At 43.8% G+C, this 25,456-nt stretch overlaps 1 protein-coding gene across 1 annotated transcript; it reads left to right on the plus strand.

Annotated features, from left to right (window-relative positions):
• Nucleotides 1–1,962: 1,962 nt before the first annotated feature.
• On the plus strand, nt 1,963–5,193 carry ZNF281 (zinc finger protein 281). The gene has a single exon (XM_010223159.2). The coding sequence runs from the start codon at nt 1,963–1,965 to the stop codon at nt 4,513–4,515; it is 2,553 nt and encodes an 850-aa protein (XP_010221461.2). The 3' UTR covers nt 4,516–5,193.
• Nucleotides 5,194–25,456: the final 20,263 nt, after the last annotated feature.

A 25,456-nucleotide genomic window follows, 5' to 3' on the forward strand; every position in this document is an offset into this window, starting at 1 on the left:
TTGTCTTTTTCTTTATTCTGGTTTAAAAAAGATCAGAAAGATTTGTTCCTTCATAGCTTGCTGTAGCATCTTTGTATTTTTATTTATTTATTTATTTATGCTGAGTTTTTTTCAGAAGACCATTGAAACATACAATTACTTTTTTTCTAATTAGTGTTTTGCTGCGGAGGCTTTCATTGCCTAACAGTTGAATAGCACGGACGCCGTAGGTGATGCACTCCCACGTTATCAAATAAATGCTCAAGGTACAGCGTATAATGTTGAAAAATAGAAAAATAAATTGACCTTGATGAAGTGTGTCTTCTTTTGTCTGTTCCCAGGAAAGTTTATTTCAGGTATTTCTACTGCTGAAATGATTAGAGTTAACAGCTTTTTCCCTCCATTTTATTTTACAGGGTCTCTTCATCTTCCTGATATATGGGGTGTACAACACAGAGGTAAGTCTGCTTGGAGTATCTCAAGGCTGACAGAGTGAATGAGAGAAATGACAGGTTTCTTATCTTGATAACTGAGGGACAAAGTTGGCTTTCCATATGAGTGTCCTACTGCCCTTCATGCTTGGGCTAGCTTATATGCATCCCGGCTTACCATTAAACACAGACACCCTGAATAAAGGGACAGACTCATTTCTCATAGGCACTGACTAATATTTTACTGCTGCTTTAAGTTTTTTGAATTCCTATTCTTTCTTTTAACACTTAGCTAAACCTGACAGTTCTAAACTTGCCTAATGCAGATTGTTTGAAAATGAACTCGTAGTTTGCATGCCGCTTGAGAAGACAGTATTTCAGGTATTTAAAAAAGAAACCCTAGTTCTACTTAATGGATTTTAAATTGCGTTGGGTGTGAAAAAGTCATATGCCATTTTACTTCATAAGCATTTTTAAGAGTTAGGAAGTCTTGCACCAGATTTTTAACGGTTACAAACAGGCCTGTGGAAATTACTTGACATTTTTAAGTTGAACGGTCGTAGAGGGAAATATATTTGAGGAGCAAAGCATGACAATTTTTCCAACCCCTGCCCTTGCTTTTGTAATCTCAATGATTAAAAACTAGCTGTAACGTGTCCTGTTCATTCCAAGCTTCATTAGTACCTCTGAAGCTTAGGTTTTAATGTACTTAAGATTTTGTTACTGTGTTCCTAACAGAAATATAAAAGGTTTTCGAAATCTATGGGTAGAACTTTATTCAGACGTTTGCTGGGGGGCCACGGCTGCATTGACCAAGATGGTGAGAAATGTTGCTTTTTTTATTAATTGACCCAAACCCAAGACCGTATTTTGAAACACTAGATTTTCAGGTAATCTCTAGGATGTTTTCATGGTAAGGACAGGACTGGACAAATATCTATACTATGAGGTGAAATATTTATGTATGGATATGTAGATGGGCATTTCTCTCCGTTGATTATTTTTGGGCAGGAGGAGCCATGAGCACGTATCTGCGGAGGGCTGCGCGCGGCTCGGGGCGCCCAGGGCCAGGAGCGGATCCCGCTCGCCGCCCGCCTCGGTGCGCGGCCGCCTCCCCTCAGCGCGAGCGACCGTTAACGGCCGCGCCGCCGGCGCCACGCGGGCAGCGGCGCTGACGTCACCGCGGGCCAGGCGGGCGGCGGCGGCGGCGCGTGCGGGCGGCGGCGGCGCGTGCGCGCTGGCGCGGCGCCCGCGGCGTACCCGGCATGCGCCGCGGCCGCGCATGTGCAGCGCGGCGCGCGGAGGGGCTGCTAATTCCATTGTGGAGCGGCGGCGGCGGCGGCGCCGCTGGTAACGGGCGGCGGGAGCCGTAAGTGCGGGCGGGGCCCGGGGCCGCCCGCGGGCGCGGGCGGCGATGGCCGAGGCGAGGCGGCCGGGCGGCGGCTGGCGGGCCGCGCCGCGGGCCGCGCGCTGAGCTGCGCCGCGCTGCGCGGCGGCTCCCGCGGGCCGCGCCGCCCCCCCCTTCTCTCCTCCTCCTCCTCCTCCGCGGGGGATGAAACTCGGCGGCGGCTTCCTCAGCAAGAGGGCGGCGGCCATGGAGCCCTCCTTCCCCCCCGGCATGGTGATGTTCAACCACCGGCTGCCGCCGGTCGCCAGCTTCACGCGCGCCGCGGCCGCGCAGCACCCGCCGCCCTGCGCGCTGCCCCCGGCCGCCGCGGAGCCGCCGCCGCCGCACGACGGCGCGTTCAAGAAGGAGCCGCCGGGGGCTTTCCCCGCCGCTGCCGCCTCGCCGCCGCAGCGCGGCCCCTGGGGCTTCCTGCAGTCGCTGGCGAGCATCAAGCAGGAGAAGCCGAGCGAGCAGGAGGAGGAGGAGCCGCCGCACCACCACTACGGGGGGCTCTTCGGGGCGGCGGCGGGCGAGGAGCGGCCCCCGGCGCTCGGTGAGGGCGGCGGGGCCCTCCCGGAGCTGGGGCTGCTGCAGCACCTGCAGCAGCAGCCGCCGCAGCGCGAGCTCCTGCTGGCCGGCAGGGCCGAGGGCACCGCGGAGCCCAAGCACGATGCCCCGGCCAAGAAGGCGAAGAGGCCAAAGCCAGAAACTCAGGGAATCAAAGCCAAGCGGAAGCCCGGCGCTTCGTCCAAGCCGCCCGCCGCCGGGGAGGCCGAGGGCGCCGCGGGGTCCCCCAGCCAGAAGCCGCACGTGTGCGAGCACTGCAGCGCGGCGTTCCGGAGCTCCTACCACCTGCGCCGGCACGTGCTCATCCACACGGGCGAGAGGCCTTTCCAGTGCAGCCAGTGCAGCATGGGCTTCATCCAGAAGTACCTGCTGCAGAGGCACGAGAAGATCCACAGCAGGGAAAAGCCCTTTGGGTGCGACCAGTGCAGCATGAAGTTCATCCAGAAGTACCACATGGAGAGACACAAGAGGACGCATAGCGGAGAAAAGCCATACAAATGCGACACTTGTCAGCAGTATTTTTCGAGGACTGATAGGCTCTTGAAGCACAGAAGAACGTGTGGTGAAGCCATAGGCAAGGCAGGTGCCGGAGGGGAAGCTGGAGCCTCAAACCACAGCATGGGTAGCCTGGCTGCATTGTCTCAGGGAAATACGAGTTCCTCAAGGAGAAAAAGCAAAACAAAAAGTGTATCTGCTGAAAGCAAAGGAAGCAAGTGTAGTAGTAAGGTATCGGAGTCCCCAGCTACGAGTAATGTGGCCATGCCAAATTATGCAGTTGATATTCCTATTGTGTCTTCCAGCAGCGGTCTCGTTGGCACGGGCATAGAAGAGCTTCAGAAAAAGGTGCCAAAGCTGGTCTTTAAAAAAGGAAGCCGAAAACACGCAGACAAAAACTACCTTAATTTTGTATCACCACTGCCAGATATTCTGGGGCAAAAACCGTTGTCCGGGAAGCAGAGTGGCTCTCTAGGCCTAGGGACCAATACCGGTGTGGAAAGTATTGGCCTTCTCCAAAGTACAGGTGGGAAACCAGGTCAGATCAGTAGCAATTACGATGATGCCATGCAGTTTTCCAAGAAAAGAAGATACTTGCAAACTGCGAGTGGTAACAGTGCCTTTTCACTTAATGTTGGACACATGACCTCCCAGCAGTCCGTCATCCAGTCTGCAGGTGTTAGTGTTATGGATAACGAAGCTCCGTTATCCCTCATTGATTCAGCATCTTTAAATACCGAAATCAAGTCTTGCCATGACAAGTCTGGTATTCCTGATGAAGTCTTGCAGAGCCTTTTGGACCAGTACTCTCACAAATCAGAAGGCCAGAAGGAAGACCCTTTCAGCATAACTGAGCAACGTGTGGACTTGCACACCTCAGGAGAACATTCAGACATGGTTCAGGAAGAAAACCTGAGCCCCAACTCGCAAACAGTTTCAAATGATAAGGCAAGCATGTTACAAGAATACTCCAAATACCTCCAACAAGCTTTTGAAAGAACAACCAATAGCACTGGTTTTGCTTTTGGACCCAGTTTCCAGTTTGTTAGCTTGTCCTCAACCCTCCATAACCACACTCTGTTTCAAGACAAACAGATATACACTACATCTCCACTCGAGTGTGGCTTCAGCCAGTCCGTTACCTCAGTGTTGCCAACTGCATTGCCAAAACCTCCATTTGGGATGTTGCTTGGGTCTCAGCCAGGCTTTTATTTATCTGCTTTGGAGGCTACGCATCAGCAGTTGACTCCTTCTCAAGAGCTAGATGATCTCATTGATCCGCAGAAAAACTTGGAGACTTCATCCAGCTACCAGTCTACATCTCAGAAACTGACTGGCCAGAAGGAGCAGAAAAACTTGGAGTCCTCAACGAGCTTTCAGATTCCGTCTCAGGACTTAGCTAGCCAGATCGATCCTCAGAAGGACATCGAGCCTAGAGGAACCTACCAGATCGAGAACTTTGCACAGGCGTTTGGTTCTCAGTTCAAGTCGGGCAGCAGGGTGCCAATGACTTTTATCACTAACTCTAATGGAGAAGTGGACCATAGAGTAAGGACTTCAGTGTCAGATTTCTCAGGGTATACAAATATGATGTCTGATGTAAGTGAGCCATGTAGTACACGAGTAAAAACCCCAACCAGCCAGAGTTACAGGTAAGGTCCCAACTGTGACTGGACTGTGGGGTCTTTTTTTAATGTAATTTTGTTTTACTTTGACAACACTGCCATTGGAATGTTTCTACACGGTCCTATCGAGAATAATGTAACATGCCCTTTCAATGCAACTTTTCATATTTAGTTTATTTTGTTAGTGTGATTTTTTAGATCTGTTTATTATGGTTTTTAATCAAAAATCAATAGAATAAAATAGTTTTTTTGTTCAAGTGACTTTGTTTAGCAATCAAATTTACATATAGAGATTGTCAGGGAATAGCCCAAATGTTTAAAATGCAAAAAAAAAAAAAAAAAAAAATTAACTTTGTTCCTAGGATTAAGGTTTATTCTAATTGCTTTACTCTCAGGAAAGTGTAATGAAACATGGGATTTCTATGCACCACTAGTGTATTGGAACTTCCAATCTACAGATAGTGACAAATATATTTCAGCTTTTTTGAGGAAGGGATCTATGACATTTCAATTTGCTGTCTTTTATATCTGGGCTGATCTGAAAGACTTTTGCTACCTAAATCTTGTTGCTTTTAAAGTACCCATGTTCTTCCAGGTGATGCTCATTCCAGACAGGTGGAGCAGAGATTCATGGATCCATAGTAAGAGCCCAGACTGGTAGCTTTAATAGAAACAATAATGTCCCCAGAACTCCTGTGTAAGACTGTAATTCCATAAAGAGATTCTGTTGACACAAACCATGAGAACAAAACGTGTACGTCTGGTTCATGTCACTAGAACCCCAGCTTGAAACTACAGTCCTAGCCCCTACACGCTCTTGGGATACATTATTTATTATACATGGTTCAGAAGATATCAGTCTCTTACTCTTCCCCTTTTCCACATTCTTTTAGTGTATAAGGTCCCCTTTCTTTTGCTGTCCCCGCTGTTCCTCTCCTTGCTTTTTTCCCCTTAATTAACACCTTTGCTTCCCTTCTCCCTCTGTCACCCCAATGTAACAGCTAGAATTTATAACAATTTACATTCCAGAAAGCACGTACCTTTCTACTCGCTTTCTGATGTCCTAAGGCATCATCAGATAATGAACGATGTAAACACCCGCCTATTTTCGAATTCTGTCAAGGTTTCCATGTACGATAAGAAATAATATACTCCCAATTGTACATACTGAGGCCTCGGTCCTGCATCGGGACGAGCCACCCCGTGCCCAGCAGCGTGCTGGAGATTCCCTGGAGCTCCTTCCAGAGGTAGGAGTTGGCAGCAATGCCTTGTCGCAGGCGTAGGGCCCAAGGCTGCAATTCCATCCAAGGCTTCTGCTCCTAAAAGAGAACCCGAGTGGCTTGTTCATATCAACAGAACTTTTCTTTGGAATTATTGCCTTACTTTATGTATATTTTGTGGTACATTATTTATTATATGTGAATCCTGATTAATGCCTGTGGAGCCATGGAAACCTGCTAGAAATACTAGTGGCCATTCAAAGCTGCTGAAAGGCAGTGGCACTGCTCTAAACCACTTTTTGCAAATGTATTTTTTGATTAGTTTTTTAAATGTAATTTTGGTGATGTTTATGCTGATGTTTTTTTATGTACTCTTGGTGATGTTTCAGTCTTATGTACTTTCCTGGTGTCAGGAAAGTACCAGTGGTTGTTTGCAGTCTTATTGTGTAATCAGCCTATTACAGGCTTCCATGTATAATAAAGTTATTAACATTGTGCAAGTGTAAAACACTTCTGTTATGAAAGTGGTGTTCTGAAAACTATGAATTATTAAAGGAATTGTTACAAAAATCCTCGGTAATTTCTCCCATTGTCCCTCACCACTAAAAATTCATACCCAAGCCCATTGTAACCTCCTTTACCAGGTGAACTTTCATTTTCTACTAATCTAGATTTTGTTCTCATAGAATCCATGTAACTCCATTAACTTTTTCTTTATACTTGATTATGTATTTCACCCTATTTCAGTTGAAATAAGTGAACAACGATTATTCTCTGAACACAGAATCCAGCCTCTTATCAGGGACTGGAATAGTCCATGACCACTGTGTTGACTTTTTTGATATCTTTTGTTTTTCACAGGTTATAGTTTACTTTCTTTATATTATGTGTAGTAGAAGTTGCATATGTATTGTTCTGGCTGTTTGCTTTAACTTAATACTAATAAAACCCATTATTCACGAAATCATAAAGATATCACTTCTCTTATCCAGTCCCACTTTGAGAACCTATTAAGAAAATATTATGAGATTGAATTTTGAAACGTAGTGGTATGACTTACTGGCATGCTTTCAGCTTGTTTTCTTCCAATTTTTTGGGGTCTGAAAAATTAAATTCACTGTTTAAGAAATAATGGGGCTAGCTCATACCTTTGGCTTCTAAGGAAAAAAAGTAACCAGCCTCCTTCAGTCAAACTGTTTTTAAAACCTCAGTTTTTTAAACCTGTGTCTTTTTATATGGTTTTGGATAAAAAGTATATAAATTTTCATATTGTTAACTTCAAAAACATTCTGTAACTGTTGAAAATCCAGAATGGCACGTATATAACAAAATTTTGTTCAAAGTAAAGATTTTAGAAAGTCATCTTATCTGTTTTTGTTTTTTGACCTAACTTGCATTGTAAATATAGTATTCAGCCAAACCTCTATTGAAAAACATGTTTAGGTAATGTGAGCATATGACAGGGTTCGCTTAATCTGTTTTGTTCTTTTTCTGAAAAACGAAATGTTAAAGGAAGAAAGATGGTAATTTGAATCAGGTAATGGCACGGACAAGGGAAAAATCGTTGGCATATGGAAAAGCACTGTGGTGATAAGTAGGGATGAAAACCCACCAAGGTAAATATGCAATATACATGTTCGATGTTCAGAAAATTGCAAGGAATTGTTTTGGATGTTGAAGGACAAATTCTTTCAATTTCACATGTGCTGTATTCAAAAATGTTTCCAAACAGAATACGACTAGATTTCTTCCTAATTTAATGTTTTTCTTCAGTTAATGGAGCTTAAGAATAATGGTATGGTGAAATGTGTAAAAAGCAGGATATGGCTTTATCTGCCAGATACTGGAAAGGACTCCATGTATATTGAGTAATAACCCACTTGAAAGGCTTAGGGGTGTGACAGTGAGAGGAGGGAAGTGCAAAGCAAAATGGATCTTGTTTATTTATTTATTGATTGATTTTTAAGAATTGTAGGAAGGAGAATCACGACCACTTTGCTACCACTAATGTGTGGAGCGTGAAGGAGAAAGGCTCTCCGTGGCAATAGGGAACGCTATGTGCAGTGCTGTGCTGCTTTTTACTGGGGGAGCTCATGCAACACGTTTTGCTCCGGCGCTGCAGCCCCTGGACGTGCACGTCCCACCTGCCTGCAGGCGATGGAGGGGGCATCGCTGACCTTTGGAGCAGTTCCTGAGCTGGGCAAACTGGACACCAAACCAGAGGTAGTTGTGGAAAGGGAATGGGAAAAAAAAAACAAAGCGAAAAGATGATGGTGTGAAGGGATGTCAAATTTTTCAGGTATATGAGCTGATGATAGGAAGAAAAGTTGCTTGGTATCCCATTGAAACCTTATGAAGATACACATGAGAAGGTGTCCCCACACACACCCCTGACTTTGACAGCTTTTAACCATTTTCGTTGGAATTTTCCAGACTTCATCTGTTGCAGATGCCTCTTTTTTTTTTTCTCTCAGGTAAACTTCTGCAAAAATTGCTCAGATATTTGCTTAAATAAGATTAAGGAGAAAAAAATGTCATGTTCTGCTGGCCTTTTCATACCTTGCTTCTTTGAAAACCAAGTGATTGATTTTTGGAAAACCAGCAGTATCTTATGGTGAAGTTAGGAGACTTGTTGTAGTTGGGACTAGGTTGATGTGTGTCTGTGGTTGCATCATTGGTTCTTCTTGAAAATGGCAGCTGCTTTTAGGTGACCCCCATGGGTGTTGCATGTTTTTGCAGAAGAGACTTTGCGCTTTGACTTCTATAAATTGGAAAGTCCTCACTTTTTGTGTTCTTCTAACCAGACGTTTGTGCAAGATGTTTATTTATGCAAGCTCTTAAAATATCGCATGGTGTTTTGTAGAGCATTTCCTTGTGCTTCATTTGGAGCCCAGAATATGCACTGTTTACTGGACGAGCAAATATGAAGCATAGGTATGCTTTGTTATTCATGTTCACAACCTTTAGCTCATCCCCCTTTTTTATTTGTAGTTAAAACCCAGATTTGTTTCATCATTGTTTCCTCAACAAAGGCAGTAGCACCTAGTTATGTCTGGCATAAAAGACTAATTAGTATCCTGATGCTGGTATGTTTTTTAGTGACACTAATGCTAAAATCTTAGGCTGCTTTTGGATGCTGAGTTCAGTTTGCCAACGACATGGAGAGATAGGAAGTAGGTGGTGGAATTCCCTCCCTTTGACATTGATTGGAGCTGAGTTCCTGGTGTAAAACCCCTGCTGTTTCCCGCTGTGTGCCTGGGCAAAAGAAACCGAAGAGCAGTTTCTAGCTTAGGAAATGTGGAATAGCTGAACAGCTCGAGTTACACAGAAGCTTTGGGGCGAGTCATGGTGGGAAATGAATTCCCCAAAGGTGACATTCAGCTAGTTTGCCCTTTCCCTTCTGCTGGGCACTGTAAATGTGGCATCTGCACCAAGCGAAGCCCGGCTCGAGCAGACGTTGAGTCCCTGCTCGTTCTGAGTGTTGTCATCCTATTCGCTGCAGACGCGGAGAGCGAGGCAGCGTTGTTTGGAAAAAACAGTATGTCCTCGTGTGATCAGGCTGTCGTAACGCCCGTACGGGGTGGGATGGATTGGGGATTAAAAGGAAGATTTAGTTCAGAGTGAACGTTAATGCTTAACTTATAATGTTATAGTTAAAATAATGCCTTTTTTTTTTTTTGTGAATAGTGTATTACTAAATTTTTGGTTCTCCATTTTTAATTTAAAATCAAAGGCTGTCCTAAATAATGTAACACTAGAAAGCCACCTGTGTACTTAACTTGGTCATAAATTTGCTAAAGTGTTATCTAGACAGATTTAGAATGAAGAAATAAATTGTGTCTCTGATTATTTTAATAGACTCTGTCTTTCATTAAAATATATCTTAAAATACCTTGATTATTTTTAATCCCTCAGATTCCTCTTAGAGTGTGTTTCTTGGCTTGCTTGTGCAAGAACTGTGTTTGGGATGTGTGGCTGGAAATGTTATTGGTGGTGATACAGATGCTTTATTCTTCTCAAAACTTCTGAACATTTTTTTCTCAGGGAAACACATCTCAAAGTGCTCTCGGGGTCTGAGGTGAGTGGAAATGCAAACAAACCAGGACCATTATTGAAGATTAGAAATTACAAAGAAATCCATGTGCAACTCCTTGAGAGACAAAGTTATGACTCAATTTACTTTGCTGTGATGAGAAAATGCCTAGGAGTGTAATAAAATATCTTGGGTATTCTACTGAGGTGCCTTAAAGCAGGACATGCCACATATGCCTGAATCCTCCTGCCTGTTAAACAGAAACACATCTAGGAGGAAAGGTGGATTAATCCAGGAGGAAGTTCTGAGGCTGAGCAGGAATCACGTGTGCATTTGAAGAGGACAATGACATGGTGTAAGGTGATTATCTCCTTGGAATTTGGCCAGGTTGATAATTTACTTGTAGAAGTTCATGGCCTCGTGGCTTCAGTCGCTATAGACTGTCTTGGAAGGAGAAAACGTAGCCCTCCTCACTGAGCCGGACTATGGCCAGAACTGGTTGGAAATGTGACACGCACTGACATGGCGAGCTCCATTTCCTAGAACGCCGACTTTTCCTTTGAAGAGCTGCCATCTCCTAGTATTGATCCACTTTGTGAAAACAAAATGCAGAAATCTGTGCCAAAATTGTACGGTCTGAACTCTGGGCAGCTTTAGCACGGAGGGATATTCAGCTATAATCAGTGGAGGAGTGTCACTAAAAATATTCAAGGTGTTTACCGTAAGAAACCTGTCAATGGTAGGAAGCTTGGCCAAATTATAGCATAAAGCACTTTGTGTGCTTAGTCCATCAAACCCTCTAATGAGACTTGTGTAGACTTCGCTTGGTGGTTTTAGTGTAGCATTAAATCTGTATGAAATGTTTAAGTGATGGAAAAGTGTTTTTCATGAGCAGTCTTAATTAATACTTCTTTCCAGGTTTACTTTTATCGTAGTCTCGGGAGATGAGGATTAAACCAATTACTCATCTCTGGAGGAGTTGGAACTTCTGGTTTCTAAGAGGTTGTAATCAATTTCAGCACAGATATGTTGCAATTTAATTTGTGGAGTTTGGAGATGCACTCTAGAGTAAAAGCAGATTCATATTTTATTTGACTTGGCTCCAGAAATTATTCTCTTACTGATGTCTTCACTGTGTATGGCAAACTAAACAGACTGTTGGTAGCTAAAATCATCAGTTTACTATTTTTAACACAGTATACTAATGCTTGCATGTTTTGTTCTTCTCACAATGAAGCTAAATGAAAACCTCTGAGAAAGAGTTCCTTCTAATGTAGCATAATGAAGTCTTTAAATGGGTACAGTTGTAGGTCATGGTGAATAGGGATGCAGTGACCTTTGTCTTGACAATGAAGCTGGCACAAGCTTCTCAAAGAGCTTTTTTCTTTCTTTTTTCTTTTTTTTTTTTTTTAGATATATTTCTCAGCTATATAGGAGACAAATAAAAGAGGATCCCCATTTGCCCATCAATGGGCAAAACCAGAAGATTAGAAAATACTTTGTAAATAGTTTGCAAAATATAGATTTATAGCAGAGCTTTTTGTTTTGCTTTTCTCTAAATGCATATATTGTTACAGGAATAATCTTCCTTGTTCTGTGGCGAGGAGGCAGGAAAAGAGGGGAAGCAGAGGGGCTGCACAGCTGGTAAGAATTCTGCTGGTATCCTAGGATGCTCTGTAATGACCTGTTTTGAATTTGGGTACGCAACAGAGAGGCATTCAGAATAGCAGTATTTGCTTAAAATTTAGAGCCCAGAAAAATCAGAGATCTTTATTTGTTTTCCGTTTATTTTTATGCATATCTGCAGGTTTGTAATGCGCTATGCTGAGGTAGGCGAAGGTCGAATTTCTTGTTGGTCTGTATTTAAAAAAGAAAAGGAGGGATTTTGGCAGACGGTGCATGGGTGTTGTGGCCGTCTGCTGCTGAGGGGACCCTTCTGCTCCATGCACCTCGCCGTGGTTTTCGAGTTGCAGCGCTCAGCAATTTCCTTTAACGATAGCGACTCGTCTGTCATTCTGAAGTAATGGCACTTGCTGCTAGTTTAGGGCTTGCTCAAGGTTTCAGCAATGTCAGTCTGAACCGTGCTCTCGGCTAGAGAACAGGCCTATGCAGGAGGGCAACAAGCTGGGAAGGGAGAAATGAAGAAAATGAATGGAGATTTGCTTTGCAGTCAGAGAGAAATCATAGCCTTAGGACTGGTTCTGTATGATCAGGTAGTAATATACTTCTTAATCCTATAAAAGAGCAAAAATAGGTTGTTAGACCCTCGCTTTTAGCCAAAAGCCTAACCATGTGTCCATTTGAAGAACAAGTTATTTTCCTGGTGATGATGGGTCTGCTTCCATAAAGTCACCGCCGGGGTGAGGAACTTATTTAGAACCCTCTTATTTGGGCTAGAGAATTCAAGATATTGCTGGGAATCCTGTGACTCTGCAGTGCTAAATAGTCAAATGTCATTCGAGATTTCTAATTAGGACACATCAGTCTGTTTTAAATTGAGGGGCGTTTCCATGATAAATCTTTGCCTTTTAGTAAAGAATTAAAAGCAGTTAAAATATTTTGATATACAATATTGTTCCGTTCTTCATATTTTATTAACCTTCCTTCTTTCCTGTTAACTGTGGAAGGTTGCTGTAAGGAAACATCCATCTAACAATGTTAGATCTGAGAGGTAGTAATTGCTTTTTTCCTCTTCTCCTCCAAAAAGTTAAACAGGCCGACTTGAAATTCCTCTTGTTCAGAGCTCATGCAGAGGAAAAGAAAAAAGCAAAGCCGGGAGGCTGCAGCTTCTGGTTTTGGTTCAGACTTTAACTTGAAATCTTGCTGCTGGAGAAAGGCAGCCACAGAGCATTATCTTATCAGTGTGCCGATAAGTTGGAACAGCGTTGGGCTGTTCAAGGCACTGCTATTAGCTGTTGTTCTGGTCACGGGCTCAGTTGTTGCAAAAGATTCAGTCTTGGCTGGTTGAGCCAGATTTTTTTTTTTTTTTTTTTTACGACGAAAAAATGATTAAAAAGGATTGGGATTAAAAACGTATACAGGGCATGGATGCAGGAACATAAGTTTTGTGTTCCAGATGTTTTTGAAGGCTTAACCAAAGCTGGATATTGTGGCAATGTAATTTGGTCCACTCCTGGCTGGCTGCGTCTGCTCTGGCCCATCCTCAGAATCAGCAATGCCGGATGATTTTGCTGTGAATCCCGGGGTTTCCAGCTGCTGGGGGTGGTTCTTGGCTGCCTTGGGAAATTTCAGACCTTTCAGACGCCTCTAAGAGCACTAGTTTTAAGTAATGGCTTCTGACTGAGCTCAGCGTTTTTCTGGCAAAGCAGCTACGGGGTTTCGTTTCTGTGCCCTGCTCCTCTCTTGTTTGTTAGGCTTGATTTCATCACAGGCCTTGGGGTTTATCAGGGGATGTTGTTTGGGCTAACTCAATATTTCCATCTTCAGCTTTTTTTGCTTTATAAACAGTAAGTCTTTGTGTGTTGGTTTACGCTTGCAGATATCTTTCATGCTTTTAAAGAACCTCTTCAGTGCGTGCTTATTTTATCAAGTATATATACTGTAAATGCAGACCGATGTGGAAATCCCTTGTCTTCTGAGATGTTGCAATGGAAATGTGTTGCCATTTTATAGAGGGTACGTGCTGGACTAAGGTTTAAGTAAAATGTTAGAGGGTACTATCCTCTTTGTTGAGATGCAAAGCCAAATTATTTCTGAACACTGTAATCATCTTTTTTTTTTTTAATGGAGCTTTTTGCTGTAATAAAGCAGAAAGGCAGAGCCATCACTTTGATTCATGTGTGTCATTCATTATTGAGTCCAGGGAATTGGCCAAAAAGTCTTTAACAATTATAATTTCAAATTGTAAATTTGATAGTCTTATATAGCCTTTTGGTAGTGGTTTTCCTGTTTTTTAGGAAAGCATACTGTGAAAATGGACAAAATTCAAAATGGGGGAATTTCGGATGATGTCCTAATTCAGCAGTAGGTTTGAGCTAAAGGAGTAAGTGATGGTAGTAGCCGAGTGTCCTCCGCTGTGGATCAGCACTAGCAGGGAAAACATCTGCTGTTTTCACAGGTAGCTGCTGACATCTTAAAAGATTGTGTACTTGGTTATTTTGATTTTTATTGCAGACCAGGAAGCAGCAACTCTATCAGATAGACTGCTTCGTTATCTCAGACTTGACCCTTGTTCCTTATAATTTTTTTTTTTCCAATCCTGCTTCTATTAGTGCAGATTTTAACAACTCAGTAAGCAAATACTGCAATCATCTCATTTGAGATTTGGGCCTCTCTCTTTTTTTTTTTTTTTTCCTATTTTTTCATGCAAGTCATGGCTTCAGCAATGCTTGCGTGGAGCTCTTGTAGCTGGTCTTTACGCAGGTAGCAGTTTTACTCCTCTAGAGGAACAGGACAAGCTACATCCTTGATAAATCTAATGCGGCTGCACTTAGGTGGATTTTCTTGAGAGTAAGAAGCAGTTTAAGACGATGTATTTTTTCCTTGGCATTCCTAGAAGCGAGGAAGGCTCCTGGCTAAGCACTGTACGTATTAATACGCTCATGCATGTATGCACAGGAAGAATTGGGCTGTGTCAAATATGGTTGATGGAAATGTCAGCCTGGAAGATGAGCTTTGTAGTCGCGAGTTACTGACGACAAGACCTAGAATGGTTTTGGGGTAACGTTTTAGTAGGCAAGCTATGTGCTGTTAACTATAATGCAGTGTATCAGTTTAAATAGTATTAAAGGCAGTGAAGATGGACTTGAGTTTTTACGGCTCCCACTGAAGCATCTGGAATTGCATCGCCTCGGGCAAGCGATGTGACCAGATACACTATCGAGTGTATCTGGTGTTGCAAGGTCTATATTCTTGTAGATGAGCTATTGCTACAAATTATCCATTTATAATACAATAATCCATCAGGTATCTACTCCTTTTGAAGGTTATTTAATAGAATGAGCGGCAATATAAGCAAGTTGTATAGCTGCATTATACACAAGTCCTCGAGGGATGTGACTTGCAGGTTCTGCTGCCCATGTAAAACCATTTGTTTCATTTGTGAGGGAGGGAATCTTGGCAAGATATACACAGAAGTTTAGAAAAGTCAAGTGTTTTTTAGAACTGAATATCTTTTAAATATCTTTTTTATCTTTAAAAAGTACCTTTTTAGAATCATAGAATCATAGAATCATAGAATGCTTAGGGTTGGAAGGGACCTCTAGAGATCATCTAGTCCAACCCCCCTGCATACGCAGGGACACCTAAAGCACGTGGCACAGGACTGCATCCAAGCGGGTTTTGAAGATCTCCAGAGAAGGAGACTCCACAACCTCTCTGGGCAGCCTGTTCCAGTGCTCTGTCACCCTCACTGTTAAGAAATTTTTCCTTAAGTTCCTATGGAATTTTTGATGTTTCAGTTTCCGGCCATTTCCTCTAGTCCTATCAGTGGCCACCACTGAAAAGATACCATGACCGTCCTCTGCACTCCCTCCCTTGAGGTATTTATATACACTGATTAGATCCCCTCTCAGCCTTCTCTTCTCCAGGCTGAACAGGCCCAGCTCCCTCAGCCTCTCCTCATAGGGCAGATGTTCCAGGCCCCTGATCATCCTTGTGGCCCTGCGCTGGACTCTCTCCAGCAGCTCCACATCCCTCTTGTACTGTGGAGCCCAGAACTGGACACAGTACTCCAGATGCGGCCTCACCAGGGCTGAGTAGAGGGGCAGGATCACCTCCCTCGACCTGCTGGAGACGCTCTTCTTAATGCAGCCCAGGATCCCATTGGCCTTTTTGGCCACGAGGGCACACTGCTGCCTCATGGTCAACTTGTCGTCCACCATGACACCCAGGTCTTTCTCCGCAGAGCTGCTCTCCACAAGCTCAGTCCCCAGCCTGTACTGGTGTCTGGGGTTATTCCTCCCCAGGTGCAGGACCTTGCACTTGGCCTTGTTGAACTGCATGAGGTTTTTCACCGCCCAGTTGTCCAGTCTGTCCAGGTCCCTCTGGATGGCAGCACAGCCCTCTGGGGTATCGGCTACTCCTCCCAGTTTGGTATCATCAGCAAACTTGCTGAGGGAGCACTCTGTGCCTTCATCCAGGTCATTGATGAATAAATTGAACAGGACTGGACCAAGGACTGACCCCTGGGGGACCCCACTAGCCACAGGCCTCCAACTAGACTCTGCACCGCTGATCACCACTCTCTGGGCCCTGCCATCCAGCCAGTTCCTAATCCATCTCACTGTCCACTCATCTATCCCACACTTCCGGAGCTTGCCCAGGAGGATGTTGTGAGGGACGGTGTCAAAAGCCTTGGTGAAGTCGAGATAGACGACATCCACCGCTCTCCCCTCGTCTATCCAGCCGGTCATTTCATCATAGAAGGCTATCAGGTTAGTCAGGCAAGATTTTCCCTTGGTGAATCCATGCTGACTACTCTTGAGCACCTTCTTGTCCTCCATGTGCCTGGAGACAACGGCCAGTATGAGCCGTTCCATCACTTTTCCGGGGACGGAGGTGAGGCTGACTGGCCTGTAGTTGCCCGGGTCCTCCTTCTTGCCTTTTTTGAAGACTGGCGTGACATTGGCCTTCTTCCAGTCTTCCGGCACCTCCCCCGTTCTCCAGGATCTTTCAAAGATGATGGAGAGCGGCTTAGCTATGGCATCTGCCAGCTCCCGCAGCACTCTGGGGTGCATCCCATCAGGGCCCATGGATTTGTGGGTATCGAGGTTCCTTAGGTGCTCTCTGACCCAATCTTCCTCTACCCAGGGCAAGTCTTCCTCTCCACCCGCTTCTTCTCTTGCCTCTAGGGCCTGGGGCTCTAAAGGGCTGCCCTTGGTAAACACCGAAGCAAAGAAGGCATTGAGCAACTCTGCTTTTTCTGTGTTATTTGTAACCAAGGTGCCCATCCCGTCCTCCAGCGGACCCACGTTCTCCCTGATCTTCCTTTTGCTGTTAATGTATTTGAAGAATTTTTTTTTGTTATTTTTAACGTCCCTTGCCAGCTTGCCTTCCAGACGTGCCTTAGCTTTCCTTGTCGCATCTCTGCACTCCCTGACTACGTTCCTGTATTTCTCCCAGGGGGCCTGTCCTTTTTTCCACATTCTGTATACCGCTGCCTTCTGCTTGAGCATTGCCACAAGCTCCCGGCTCATCCACGCAGGTCGCCTGCCCCCTCTGCCTCCCTTCCTACACACAGGGATGCACTGCTGCTGGGCGTGGAGGAAGTGCCGCTTGAAAACTAACCAGCTCTCTTGGGCCCCCCTGCCTTCTAGAGCACTAGCCCATGGGATTCTACCGAGGAGGTCTCTGAAGAGGCTAAAGTTGGCCCTCCTGAAGTCCATCGTCGCAAGGCTACTTACAGCCCTGCCTCCTCCTCGTTGAATCCTGAACTCCACCAACTCATGGTCACTGCAGCCGAGGCTACCCCCCACCTTAACATCTCCTACTAGGCCCTCCATATTTGATAGCACGAGGTCCAGTAGCCCACCTCTCCTCGTCGGCTCCTCCACAACCTGCGTCAAAAAGTTATCGTCGACGCTCTGCAGGAACCTCCAGGACTGCTTATGCCTGGCTGTGTTGTCCTCCCAGTTGATGTCGGGGTAGTTGAAGTCCCCCATGAGAACCAGGGCCTGTGACCGTGAGGCAACATCCAGCTGCCTATAGAAGGCCTCATCAACCTCCTCGTCCTGGTCAGGTGGCCGGTAGCAGACACCCACCACAGTGTCTCCCACATTAGCCTGCCCTCTAATCCTTACCCACAAGCTCTCAACTCGCTCATCCTCGACTCCCAGGTTGAGCTCCATGCATTCCAGTTGCTCTCTCACATAAAGAGCAACTCCACCACCTCGCCTTCCCAGCCTGTCCTTCCTAAAGAGCACATAGCCTTCCATGGCAGCGCTCCAGTCGTGCGAGCTATCCCACCACGTCTCTGTGATTCCGATGAGATCATGACGCTGGGACCGCACACAGATCTCCAGTTCATCCTGCTTATTCCCCATGCTTCGCGCATTGGTATACAGGCATTTCAGGGAAGCAACAGAGGCCACAGGTTTCCCAGGAGGGGTGAAAGAGGACCCTCCGTGATCATTTCCTATCCTCACTTCCCCACTACCATACTCCCGCTGGCCGCCATCTGACCTGGGCTGTGCGGTACCGCTTGCCGCGTCAGTGTGCCACTCCCCTTCCCCCTTCTTGCCTAGTTTAAAGCCCTCCTAACCAGGTTGGCCAGCCTTTTTGCAAAGAGACGTGTGCCCCTCTTGCTAAGATGAGTACCATCGTTCCCCACTAGCTGTTGGTCATCAAACAGAGACCCATGGTCGTAGAAGCCGAAACCCTGTTGCCAGGTCCAGCGGCGCAGCCAGTTGTTTAGCTGCCATATTCGCCTTCTCCTCCTTGAGTCCATTCCCCTCGTTGGCAGAATGGAGGAGAACACCACCTGGGCACCCGTACCTTTGATGGCCATCCCTAGGGCTCTGAAGTCTTGCTTGACGTCCCTCATTTTCCCCATGGCATCATTAGCACCCACATGAATCAATAGTAGAGGATAATAGTCCGACTCCTGAACTATTCTTGGGAGTCTTTCTGTGATATCCTTTATTTTGGCCCCAGGCAAGCAGCACACCTCTCTGGATGAGGGGTCCGGTCTACATATCGGTGCCTCTGTGCCCTGCAGCGTGGAGTCACCCATGACGATCACCCGCCGCTTCTTCCGGGTGCTCCTTCTCACTTTAGGGGGAGCAGCCTTGCTGCTTGGATTAGACTGCCCATCATCCATTTTTAAAATGGATGATGTATGGAGAAGACAGCTTTCCCTTGCAAACAGAAATTGCATGGGCTTGCATGGTAAATTGGTAGTATTACATATGGGAACCACTTGCAAATTGCAGGAAATATTGAAAAATAGTTTAGGGAACTGTAACTGTCATTGCCCAGGTGATGTAAATGTTAACACAGCCTTTCCTCCCTCAAGAAAGTAAATGGTATCAGTTGCACTTAAAATGACTTTTAATACCATTTTAATAAAATTGCCATAAACTTTTATTTTGATTGAAACTGGATGTTGTTCAGCTTATGTTGAAGAGTAATCTATTTTATGCTAAATGGGAATAATCTTCTCATATTGCACATTGATCATAGAAAGTATTGCACATTGATCATAGAAAGTCTTTGCAAGTTCAGCTTGATTTAAAATTTTTTCGTAAGCAAGGCAGCACACCTTATCCAAACACACTTTATGCATTTTGAATCTTACTAAATCAGGGGGCAGAGCAAAATTACTCTTGGTAAGTTTGGTAAGAAGTTACATTTTATTTCATTACGAAAAGGGTGGGATAAAAGATAAATTCAATGGTGATGAACCTCTCATGACGTGAGAGGTTTTTATTTAGGCTTTTATAAAGTTAGTGGTCGTAGAATCTGAGGTTGCCCTTTGATGCTTTAAGCTGGAGCTATTGCAGAAAGAGGCGAGCTTACCTTCTGCTGTCCTGACCGCTTACTCTCTGCATTAAAAAAAAAAGGCTTATTTTTCATGTGCTTCGGTCTCCTCATCTAATTCTCTGTGGCCTATCCAAATGCTCATCCTGGCACATGTGGGGGAGGCAGTGAATGTGTCATAGCTCTTTTTTTTTGGTGACAAGCCTGATTTAAAATGCTCATCAACACATTTTTCCATTTTTGTTCGTTACTTTAATTGCTGATAGTTTCTTTTCTTTTGTTGTTACTCTGCCTAGAACTTCAGGCCAGGGGGTCATGTCCGCTGACATATTTCTGTGCCTTGAGAACGGAGCTGCCTCTCTGGTCCGTGCATTCATCTCCTTCCACGTCATGCCATGAACACTCGCTCTGATGTGCTCACTTTAAAAGCAGTATTTATGGTCTGAGATTCTCTCTTCCAGAACGTAAACTGGAGTGATTTCATATATACATGAGACCGATGCAAGTGATATAAACAGATATATACATTGTGTGTAGCATGTTTGGAAATGATTGAGTTATAAGCCTTTTCTTTTTAACTGATGGTGCTGTCTTTTCTCTAACTTTATATAAATGTTAATGTAAAGAAAATGCAGAGAATTTCATATGCATTTGATCTTTGAATACTTTTCACTCTGTGCATATAGAAGAAATCCTGTGCTATACCCTTTCAAAATGCATGAACATTTCTTTGCATCTTTACATGTTATTCAACTGAAGAATACTGTGAGTTCTTATAAAAACAGTGCAACTTAAGTCCATAATTTGCACTGCTAATGTAGTGTATATGCATGTTAGGACCATGGCTATGATGATGTTGTCTTAATGACTGCATTGTTGCTTATCTGAATAACAGCGCAAACCTTGAAATATGGGACTGAGGATCCATTGATTGAGAGCATGCACAATTAGGACAGGCCGAAAGGAGGGAAATAAACACACTTTTTGGCTAAATTTGCCCAATTGCCTCAATTATTGCACTGAATTCAGTGCTTACTAGGGGAATTTCTATAGATGCTCAAAACCTGAATTTTCTAATTCTTTGAGAGTACAACAGTTGAATTTTATTTATACACTAAATTAATGCAAGCTACAGAAGAAATATAGATTGAGCCAGATTGTCTGTGAATGGGCTGTTCTCTCAGTTCCAGTAGAAGCACTTGTGACTGTCACGTCGACTGCTTATTTTTCACATCAGAGACTTAAAGTATTCTTAGGGTAGAGGGTTTCTAAGGGTAATTGTGTTTATGGAAATAGCAACGTTGGTTAAAAAATATTTCTTATGGGTGTGTGTTTTGTGATCTCATTGGATTCGTTATATCTCTGGAAGACCATCTGTTTGGGGTCGGATCCTACAAATCCTGTTAGGTAAATACACAAATATTTTCAGTGCTGGGCCTGCATTATTGGAAAGCTGTTTATAGTCTTGTACTTTTGAAATGCTTATAGACTGTATAAGAAGTAAAGGATGGTGAATGAATAAAACAGTGCTCCTAAATCCAAAAATAAACTTAATCCTGCTGTTTTCTTGTCTCAGAATTCCGATTTCCTTCACAAGACTTGATTAATAAGCTAAAGTTTTCACGTTCGTTTTTCCAGTCGTCTCACACTAATGTGGCTCTGCAATACTTGGGACTGCAAGTACAGCTTAATTTAAATGAAGCAGCTTTCAGTGAAATTACATGGCCCTTCTAACATTAAGTATTCTGAGATTATTTTTGGGGATCAGAACAATGAAGGTCTCTAACTCTGCTGTTATAAATACGAATGTTTCTGCTAGGTAATATTTGTACTTTTTCTTATTTCCTAACAGGCAGTAATACCTCTGAGATACTCCTGGTGAAGAGCTGAATATTCTTTTCTCCATATGAAAGTACAGCAGTCCTGTTCTGACTGATTGTGCAGTCATGACATAGCTGAGGTGAGGATCCAACTTCAAACATTGCAAGATAAATCATTTCCACATTCTTGCTTAAATGGCTATTTTAGTGTAGAGAAGCACATTTTCTGTCGAGTGCTAATGCCACTGTCTCCTTGACCCAAGGTCTGAACAATTTTGAGCAAAGTAGGTTTTGGTAGTTAGTGTGAGAAGGAGTTTTGTAAGTAAAACAGGTGCCCTGAAGATTTTTTTAAATTTTCTTTTCTTTTTTCTTTTTCTTTCTTTTTTTTTTTTTTTTAATCTCTGCACCTGGTAGGATTGTCCCTTGATGAAAGCATTATGAAATGTGTTTTATACGAGGTGTTGACTGGCATATGCCCTTTCCTATGCATAGGAGCTGGGGGGAGGAAAGCTGCACTTGCAGCACTGCGCAGAGATCTCTAGGAATTCCTCAACCAGCAATATTAGTTAAACTTCACTAGTGTTATTGTCACTAGGAGATATAATGGAATTAACTAAAAATGTACACTGTCGGAATTCAAGAAGCTGTTTCAGTGAATGGTTATGAAATACCCCGCTGCCTGTTCTTTCAGAATAAATGGCGAAAACACCTGGCATAAAGTACTTGATTATCATCATATGCCAAGAACACACCTGCTAGACATACTGCAAGATAGTGTTAAGAATAAAACTCGGACACATTTAGTCCAGAGATTTTATTCAGTATTAAAGCCGGAAAAAAAAAGAAAAATGAGTTTTTCTGGAAAATAATGTGCTTCAAATTGTAGTAGCATCTTGCAGCTGGTGTTTTAGTAGCGTGCAAGTGTGAGCTTGTTATACTGATATAAAGTATAATATCAGCAATCTTTTTTGGATGAGGGCACCACAGGAAAAAATATTTTAACTCTACAGTTTGCAAAGTATTGTTCATATGTTTTCTGTCTGTCTTCCTTAAAAGCTGCTTGTCTTTCAGCTACTTCTAGGACCATTTTTTTGCCAGCATTTGTAAGGTATTGGATAGAAGCTTGGGAATATCAGGGTGGGGGATTTCAGATCTTCCTTTTTTGTTTTTTCTCCAGTTAAATAGGTTGAAAACAATTTTAAGATTAAAAAAAAAAAGAGCTAAATGCAGATTGCATAAGAAGAGGAATTTGCAGTTCCTGATGTTGCTCACTGCAGGTCAGTAGCACCAAAACAGATTTTTGTAGATTTTTTTTTTAATGAGGAAAAAAATGCAATAAGGGATAATTAATCTTTTACAGAGCATTTCTGAATATACAAAGTATATGTAGAAATGTAATGCTAAATTACTTTTTTTTAATTTGTGGTTCCTTTCACCACTTTTGAAAGGCAAAAAAAGCCTTTGAAGTGAGTCCGTAAAGCATAAATTATCATGGATTAAGGTCAGTATAGCATGGAGGCAATAAGGTCTCAAATGGGAGTAGAAGGGAGCTTGGTTCTTGATGTGCTCGGTAAAATCAAAATATTTGTTTTCTATGATTTTTTTTTCTTACTATGTATCAAGTTCTAGTTCTCTTTGCAGAAAAGATCTACGTTTGCAAAAGGCAAACAAGAGCCTAAATATTAGAAAAATGTATGGCATTTGAAAGGACAAATAGAACAGAACCTTTATTAATTGGACACTGTCTTTAAACAGCAGCCTGGTTAGGCTCTCATTTGATACCTTTGACATCCAGAAGGAACTCTGAAATTTGTTTCCACACTTTCCATGTACTCTCAAAATCTTTGCAGAATTGGTGCTACTGTTGTATGTTGCAGTAACTGGTTTTCAAACATAGGGTTTGACTTTCCTCACTATTCCTCCTCCGTTCGGCCTCTTCCTTCCTGCTTCCCCCCCGTGTGCCTTTCTTTTTCCGTGGATCATCAGGGGGATTTCTTCTTTCCTGTGCTCATGGCTTAGGCACAAGCTTGGAACGGTCACTGGAGGCACCTGATTTGTTTTTGCCCCTTCCATCCAGGAAAGCTTTTTGTTTAAAGTTTTGCCTGTGAGCCCTCGGATGCCCATGAATGTAACCATTTTCCTCAAAATAATGCAAATACCTCCTAAAGGAAATGCTTGGCACTGGGTCCTGGTGTTTCCCTTTGACTGTGCATGGGGATTTTAGGTAACTTTAGTGCTGCTGGACGTGCCCTTGCGTGGCGTGGGAGGAGGAAGAGACGCTGGGTCCTGTTTTGGTTTAAAGCAGGGGCAGCTGCGAGATTGTGCGTGCCGAGAGCCAAAACCTGCCTAGTCTGGGGAAGCAGTAATAGCTGCAGTATCTTATCTGGCTCTGGAGACACAACGGAGCGACTGAAAGAAATATTTGTTTGATGCGTCATACGAGTAGCCTGAAATCCTATTCAGTGGAAATTCTTTTTTAAAATATTTTTCTCTTAAAAAAAGAAAAAGAGAGAAAAGAAACAAAACAATAAAAAACCCACATGTTTTTGCATGGTTTCAGCCAGCAAGGGCAGAGAGTTCAGCATCTCTGTGTCAGCTAATTGAAGTAACATTCTGGTTAGCTTGTTGTCCCTAATTGCCTCAGCTTTGGGTATTTGCTTTTTCATTGTAGCATATAGTTCTGAAACAGCAATTTTCATGCCCTTTTATTCCTAGGATGGGTTTAATGGCTCCTATCTGCTATGCCCTAAAGGAATATACTCTGTATAGGAGCTGGGTGAGTGATTTTAAGCTGCCTTGGAGTGAATCTTGTGCTGTGCACTCACCTTTGGCAAAAACCACAGTCTCTTTTACTAAAAAATAACTGAGTTAGCCCAGCTAAAGCAAACCCGGTAAGGCCCAGTGAGGTTAAGCTGAAAAACTTTAAATCAAGCTTGACTTTTCCACCTGTGGGAGGGCAGTGGCCACCCAGACTGGAGGCCGCATCCCAGTGGGAATCCATGGCCTGGGGCAAGTGCAAGTGTCTGGACGAGGCACCAAGTGCCACAGTCTCCGCAGCCTGGGGCTCCTGCCCTTGTCTCCCAATTCACTGATTTATCTGTTTTAAAGCCTCTTTTTAGCCCTCCTTTCCCCAGAAGGTTGCAGGGTGAGTTGCTTTCTGCCGTCTGGTACCTGGCAGAGTTTTGGTAGTTTAGGTGATGTTCTGAGGTGACTCGGGTGATTCACTGACAGCTCTGCTCTCTTGGAGATTTGGAAAGCAGAAATCGTTTAAATTGCTAGGAAATGCCAACACACAGGGCAGGCATCTGGGCAGGGAGGCAAAGAGGCAGAAGAGGCGCTGAAGGCCTGGCGAAGAGCTGTGTGTTCCTATTCCCATTGCTGCCTTTTCTGAGTGCAGTTCCCGAACACCATGTTTCCATTGCATGTTCTTTCCAAAGAGTATTTGAGAAGGCAGAAAGACCGGTTCATTCCTTGGAAATAAAACAGCTTCAGGGGTCTGCGGGACTTGGACTGAAAATCTTAAGTCAGTTCTCCAAAATGATCAACAGATTTTTTTATTTTTAATTTGCTATTTAATAGGTAAAGTCTTCTCTGAGAAATACCTGGGTGAATTAGGAGTTTCCATGAGGTCCCTTTTAGTACTCTTTTAAAGAAATATATTTTTAAATTGCTAAAATCAGTGTCAGATATTTCCTTGTATGACGCCCCTCTGCCAAACAACTTAATTTTCACTTAGGCTCGTGCTGTCTGTTTTTAATCCCAAAATTCATTCCTTTAGAGCTCTGTGTTAGCAGAGCAACTGCGCTTGTCCCCATGTGCAAGCAGGTACATGAGGTGCTGGTGTCTGCACGCGCATGGCTTTGAAACTGCCAGCATCCCGCAGCCACTGCTCCTTAGGGAAAGGAGGAGGCAGGGAATGAGCCCCGGGGAGCTGGCCGTGATGGCCCTCCCGAGGAGCCGGGACAGTCCCTGCCACAGCTCCCTGGGGACACTTTTGCAGCCCATTGTCTCGGGCTATTGTCTCCAAGGTGCATTGGGTCTGCCCAGGTTTCACACCGCCCACCTGGCCTGCAGCTACAGGGCAGCAGCTCTCAGATTCCTAGGGAATTCCTAGGGATGCTTTTTTTTTTTTTTTTTCCTTTCCTTCCTTTTTTCTTCCCTGTATTTTTTTCTTCTCGCTCTCTTGCTCCTTTTTTCTTTTTCTTTTTCTCCTTCTCTTCTCTCTTCTTTTGACCGTTCTGTTTCTGGTCCAGTCTTCTGATCACCTCATTGATTTCCTCCATGCAGGTTAAGCTGGTCACTATATTGCAGAGGTAGCAGAGCCCTCCAATGCACTGAATGTTGTTCTCTCACTTTGCAACTTGCAATTTAAGGGAAGGATTATAGAGCAAAAATGGGTACTTTTCAGGTAATGCCTTTGGTTTATGGTGACAAGGATGCTTTATTATCTAAATAATTTTA

Source organism: Tinamus guttatus, unplaced genomic scaffold, assembly GCF_059628265.1.
Source record: "Tinamus guttatus ecotype Peru unplaced genomic scaffold, ASM5962826v1 Tinamus_guttatus_pri_ptg000211l, whole genome shotgun sequence".
Taxonomy (NCBI): Eukaryota; Metazoa; Chordata; class Aves; order Tinamiformes; family Tinamidae; genus Tinamus; species Tinamus guttatus.

What these genes read in the sequence shown, in the direction of transcription:
- ZNF281 (XM_010223159.2), top strand. Translation starts at nt 1,963, where the DNA reads ATGAAACTCGGCGGCGGCTTCCTCAGCAAGAGGGCGGCGGCCATGGAG.